This window comes from Gopherus evgoodei, chromosome 2 (assembly GCF_007399415.2).
Source record: "Gopherus evgoodei ecotype Sinaloan lineage chromosome 2, rGopEvg1_v1.p, whole genome shotgun sequence".
Taxonomy (NCBI): domain Eukaryota; kingdom Metazoa; phylum Chordata; order Testudines; family Testudinidae; genus Gopherus; species Gopherus evgoodei.
Window position 1 is genome coordinate 15,482,256 of NC_044323.1, and position 6,578 is coordinate 15,488,833.

The following is a 6,578-nucleotide window of genomic DNA, read 5'->3' on the forward strand; positions in this document are numbered from 1 at the left end:
CCTGTCAAGCTTCCCCGTGTATGGTTTCATGAGCCATGGCATTAATGGGTAAGCGGGGTCTCCCAGAATCACAATGGGCATTTCCACTTCCCCTACTGTTATCTTGTGATCTGGGAAAAAGGTCCCGGCCCTAAGCCTCCTGAACAGGGCACTGTTCCTAAATATGCGTGCATCGTGCACCTTTCCAGGCCATCCAGAGTAAATGTCAGTGAAATGCCCACGGTGATCCACAAGCGCTTGCAGAACCACAGAGAAGTACCCCTTGCGATTAATGTACTCCGATGCCAGGTGGGGTGGAGAGATAATAGGAATATGCGTCCCATCTACTGCCCCTCCACAGTTAGGGAAGCCCATTTCTGCAAAGCCATCTAAAATGTCCTGCACGTTCCCAAGAGTCACGGTTTTTCTTGTCAGTGTTCGATTAATGGCCCTGCAAACTTGCATCAGCACCATTCCAACGGTGGACTTTCCCACTCCGAACTGGTTCGCCACCGATCGGAAACAGTCTGGAGTTGCCAGCTTCCAGATTGCAATAGCCACCCGCTTCTCCACAGAAAGGGCATCTCTAAATCTCGTGTTCATGCGCCGCAGGTTGGGGGCGAGATCATCACAAAGTGCTATGAAAGTGGCTTTCCTCATACGAAAGTTCTGCAGCCACTGCTCGTCATCCCATGACTGCAGGACGATGTGATCCCACCACTCAGTGCTGGTTTCCCGAGCCCAAACGCGCCGCTCCACGGAGCAGAGCATGTCTGTTATTGCCACTAGCACTGTACTGTCTGCATATTGATGCGATTCAGTACCATTGTCCCACTCCTCAATGTCAGTCACACGCACATTTAGCAGCCTAAGGATTAGATCAACAGTAAGGCGAGATGTGCTGGCAATAGTCATTAGTACGGTATTCAGTACCTGAGGATCCATTCTTGAAAGATAATGCAGAAAAACCGCTTTAGAGTCACAATGCTGCCACAGTGCTCCGCATGTGTACCAAAGCAACGCTGGCCGTTGGAACAGGAACAGGAACAGGAAGCAGAAGGACAATCACACTTCCTTCCCCTTCCCACAAGCCCCAGCGCCGCTTTGGGACGAGGTGCCCTGTGGGATAGCCGCCCACAATGCATCACTCCCAACAGCGCTGCAGTGTGGCCACATCTAACAGCACTTGCAGCGCTGCTAGCAGTAGGTGTGGCCACTCTGCAGCGCTGGCCCTATACAGCTGTACTAATACAGCTATAACAACCAGCGCTGTAAAGTTTTAGATGTAGACATGGCCAAAGTAATCAATCAGAGCTGCTAGAGCACTCTCTCTCTCTCCCTCCCTTCAGCAACCTGAAGCCATTTTTAGGGGGGGAGCACAGGGGATTGATGGAGCCCAGCCGCTCTCCTCCCTATTCTTCCACTCTTTTGAGCAAAGGGGAAAGTTCCTATGCTCCTCCCCCTTCACACCCAGCCTGGGGAGATGCTGTTATAGCTCCTCTCTCCCCAGGCCTGGGAGATGGGGGTAAAGAGTCTAGGAGGAGCAGAGATGAAGCTGTGGCGGCTGAACTGATGGGGTGTGGAGGGATGAGCTGAACTGCTGTGGGGGAGGAACTGATGCAGGGACAGACAAGAAAAGATAGATTTGGATACTGGGGTGCAGAATTAATTACTGGGGAAATGATGTGCAAATGTGGGCATGAGAGCTCCTGCTGAGAAGGTCAAAATATCTTACCCAATAATTTTGGAAGAGTGAGAAACAAAATCTCACACACACACTGTGGATGGGTAAGGGGAGTTAAAAAACAAAAACAAAAACCCAAGACAGACCAAAACCCACTATAATATCTTTTACAAAATTTTTTTTTTGGAGTCTGACTTATGATTTTTGATCTTCTGAGGTTGGCAATACTGCATGATTTATCACAGCACTGCTCATCCACCATTCTGAAATTCCTTCTACTAGAATGCCCCTAAACATTAAAAGGGTATAACTCAATCTTAATGTTTAGCTGGTATAGCGTTCAAGTTTTTCTTTCTTTTTAAAAAAGGATGATCTATGACATTTGGTGGTGTTCAAACTGAAATTATTCCCTACTTTTTAAATAGAACACACTTTATTGGAAAAGTTAGTAGTACGAATGGTTCAACAACTCTCCTGATTCAAATTAAGACAAAATTACATTCAACTAACTCGGCAGTTTTGCATGGACAAGAAAATTCAATTTAGAAACTATAATTGAGATTTTCAGACCAGTGCAGGATTTAGCCATACATCTTAAAAGGAATGGAAGATGTGAGGCTAAGTCCTTTGTACTGCTCTACAAATATAAGGTACCCTGCTATGATGGCTGAACCTAGGCACCACTTCAAAATCTGCCATATCATTGCATCAAAGATTACCTTCATATGCATTTCCTAGTTTGTATTAATTTGAATTGAAATCACGTAATTTTTTTTTAGTCTCTGTACGTTATGAAAACTATAAAAACAAGCGTGTCTTAGAACTAATGGCTCCTTGGAATCTCAAGAGAATATGAAGTGTGCTGGAAACCGGCTCTCTGCTTTGCAGGTTCCTACCATTTTACAAGGCTCTGCAAATGTGTACATGCAGTTGTTCACAGTTAGTTAGTTGCTGAATGCTAAGGTAATATAAGCAGTCTGACTACTGGATGCAGCGTTCATTTTATAGAAGTGCCATTTCAGTTCCAGCTAATGTGCATCACTATTTTTTTTTAATCCATACTCTTCCCCTCCCCAATTTTCTTTTTAGAATAGAAAATACTTTCTGTATAGGGCATTTTCTGGGGATTAGTTAGTAGTTCTTAATTGTTCCAGCTCCTTTCATCAAGTCATTAGTCGTCAGAAAATATCTGGTACATTGATCATTATGGCTTAAATATGAACTTGTAGTTATCTGAACTGAACGTTTACATATTGCCATGAAAATAACTACAGGTGCTTATCTCGAGCACTGAACAGATTATTCAAAATTTATTGATAATACACCTGTGTTTCTATGAAACTTGTGTTTTCTTCCTAGTTTTGAAGCAGAATCTCCACAGACACTTGCTTTGCTGGTATCCTGCTGTGCACCGTGGGATTTCCTGGCAGGATCAAAACACAACTTTGCAACAAACTCTGTGAAAGGTCTGTCCATACTACATCTAATGAGGCTGAAGCAAAACTATGTTCAGACAAGAGAGGAGACCTTACCACTTGTGGTTGTTAAAGATATATTGAACTTTTCATGAGAGCTGGGACTAACTAACCTCTTCGCCATATTCTGGCATAGGCAATTTCATGTTACCTTCTTAACATTTCTACTGTATAAGGCAGAGGTCTCAAACTCAAATGAGGGCTGCATCACTGACACCCCCTCTTGCTGCCCCCGGCGCTGCCTCACTCCACCCGTTCCATGAGGCCCCGCCTCTTCCCAGCCCCCATTCCAACCCGTTTCCTGAAGTCCCCACCCCAACTCCACCCCCTCCCTGCCCCCAGAGGGTGCATGAGGGGTGTGGTTGGGGCTCAGGGCAGTGAGCTGAAGTGCAGCAGGGGGATGGGGTGCAGGCAGGGGGCTCAGGGTGCAGAAGGGGTGTGGGATGCCGCTGGGAGCTCAGGGCAGGGGACTGGGGTGTGGGGTGCAGCAGGGGGCTCAAGGCAGGGAATTGGGGTGGAGGGGTATGGGATGTGGAAGGGGGCTCAGGGCAGGGGGTTGGGGTGCAGCAGGGGGTTGAGGTTCAGGCAGGGGACTTAAGGCAGGGAGTTGGGGTGCAGCAGGGGGTTGGGGTTCAGGCAGGACACTCGGCAGAGAGTTGGGGTGCAGGCAGCGGGCTCAGGGCAGGGGATTGGGGTGCAGGCAGGGATGTGGGATGCAACTGGGGGCTCAGGGCATGGGGTTGAGGTGCAGGCAGGGTGCTTGGCAGGGAGTTGGGTGCAGCAGGGGGCTCAGGGCAGGGAGCTGGGGGGCAGGATGCAAGAGGGCTTTGGGCTCTGGGGTGGCAGCGGTACACACCGGGGCCAGGGCAGGTTGCTGGCCCTGGCCCCGCTTCGGGGAAGTAGCTGGAACCATGTCCTGCGGCCCCTGGGGGAGGGGGAGATGCAGGGCCCGCATGCTGCTTGCCGTGCCTCCAGGTACCTCCCCCGAAGCTCCCATTGGCCAGTTCCCCGTTCCCACCCCCGACTGCAGGGACCTACGCCGCCTCACGGAGTGGTGCGGTGCTCGAGGGGGGCAATCCTGCGGCTGTAGTTTGCCCACCCCTGGCCTGGAGGTAGGCCATGGGGTGGGCGAAGGCCGCTTGGTGGGCCGCAAGAAATAGCCCCGCAGGCACCGTGTGTTTGAGACCCCTGGTATAGGGTAAAATATTTGTAGTGATCAAAGGATCAGTCTGCAAAAACAGAAATCACTTGTTTCTACCTGTTGTCGTGAATGGCTTAAATAACCAGTTAACATAGCACTGCTAAAGAAAGTAACTGAACAGAAAAACTGAAAAAGATATAGCAACATCTGGTCACTACTGAGATCAGCATGCCATAATTTAATTATGGGTGCTTACTTCTTCCTTCACATAACTTTTATTTTTTTTCCACAAAATGATTACCTTCCAGTGCTTCTCTGTATCTACCTTAGTAAGAGAGTAGCCTAGATGTGTTTTCAACACATTTCTGAATAATTGCACTTTACATTGTATCCCAGTGGATCTTTTTATGTGATTATTAGTGTGTAGAAAATAGGGGTTCCTGTGGACAAAAGACATCTGCCCATGTTGAATAAGTTTCAGGACAGGGCCCTTAAATGGTAAGTTTGCCAAGGAAGGGACAGTGGGAAAAATTTTCAAAAACATGTCAAAATCACTTAGGAGCCTCAGTCCAATTGAAAATTAATGGTGCTTCAGTGGAACTTAAAGAGTTTTTTCTATGTCTTCTGGGAGGTACTTAGCACATTTTTGGGTGCCATTCAATAATATGCAATATTTCTAAGCAATATATTAAAAGTGTTGAGACCCACTGGTCAAAAAAATGAAAGCAAGACATTTTTACCTTTCACAAGCTATTTGCTTAATCAAAATTCACTTACTCTCTTTTACTACCTTCACCTTTTACAACTTCCACTGTCACTGTTTTTACAAAGCTCATTTTATGAGATTTTTGAAGAATTATTTATTTGGCAATTTTTTTTTTTTTTACTTATGAGTTACACAACATCCTACAAGGAAGTGCTGCTGCAAGATTTTAAGACTTTCAGAGCATCGGTCAGGATCAAAAGGTCAGAGAAAAAGGGTAGGTGGTGGGACGGCGGAGAAAAACTGGATGAAGAAACGTAAGCCTTATTGCTATGAGCAAAACTTCACAGGGCAATTTTAAAATCTTCCAAGTTTTTTTAAAAAGTGTTTAAGTGACTACAATTCATCTCTACTTTCACATTCATTAAGGTGAACAACAGTCTCTCAAAGTTTATTGTGAGGCCTTGTCTATGCTATAAAAATAGGTCTGTTTAACTACCTCACTCAGAGGTGTGAAAGATACAACACCCTGAGCAATGCAGTTAAGACAGCCAAACCCCCGCCCCCGTGCCGTAGACAGTGCTAGGTTGATGGAAGAATTTTTCTGTCAACCTACCACCTTTAGGGGAGATGGATTCCTACACTGAGGGGAGAACCCCTCTTGGCAGGATAGGTAGTGTTGTCTACACTGAACTTCTACAAGTGTAGACAAGTCCCATGCATGGTCAGTATCAGTGTGCACCTGCGTGTGCGTGGATACAGACCCTGACTCAGCAGTTCACTCTATTCAGCAAAATATTTAAACAGTTGCTTAAGTCCAGGAACATACTTAAGTCCCATTTTCTTCCAGGGGAATTAAGCACATCTGTACTTCAACACGTGGCTGGGGCGGGCCAGGGGTGCACATCTGGACGGGCCCTCGGGACGCAGCCCCGCCGTGTCCGGGCAGGATGCCGTCGGCAGCGAGCAGAAGCGGACGTGCCAGCGGGCAGAGACCGCGGCCGGCAGCTCCTGAGATCCCTCCCCAGCGCGGGCAGCGCCCACATCCTAGGCGGGGCTTTCAACGTGTCCGCGTCCTCCCTGCCTGCCTGGGTGCTGCGAGGGGCGGCGCGACACCACCCCGCCCGGCCCGGCCCGGCCCGTGCTGCGCTACTCCGAGCCCCGCCTGGGGGCGGTGCGGGGGAAGCCCCCCAGTCCCGGCGGCCGGGCCCTGCGGCCCTGAAGCAGCGGCCAGGCCCGCGGCGCTGCCTCACCTGAGTGCCCGACTCCGCCTTCCGGAACCCGTCACTCATAGCGCTGAGGAGGCGACCGGGCCCAGCAGCGCCTCCCGCCCCACTACCCACTCCTCGCACATGCGCAATGTACCACGTCCCTAGGGCGCGTGCGCACTTCGCCACCCTAGCCTGGCACGACCAGCCCTTCTGGGGGAGCTGATGCTGCACATGCGCAGTGTCGCAGTATTTTGTTCTTTTGCGGTTACGCGTTACGTGATTGAGTTGGTTCCCTGGGCAGCTCAGCATGCGCGAGCTTCAGGGTGGGGTTAAGGTTGTTATGGGGACGGGTTAATTATGCACCTTGCATGGTCATCGCTCTATT

The 6,578-nt window shown here is 49.0% G+C and overlaps 1 protein-coding gene across 1 annotated transcript in view; it reads right to left on the reverse strand.

The window, feature by feature from the left end:
* The window catches only part of XRCC2 (X-ray repair cross complementing 2), a 30,911-nt gene extending 24,568 nt beyond the window's left edge, over positions 1–6,343 (reverse strand). Inside the window, exon 1 of the mRNA XM_030550067.1 lies at positions 6,236–6,343. Coding sequence (XP_030405927.1) covers positions 6,236–6,274 — 39 coding nt within the window. The 5' untranslated portion in view covers positions 6,275–6,343. The remainder of the gene's footprint in view (positions 1–6,235) is intronic.
* Positions 6,344–6,578: the final 235 nt, after the last annotated feature.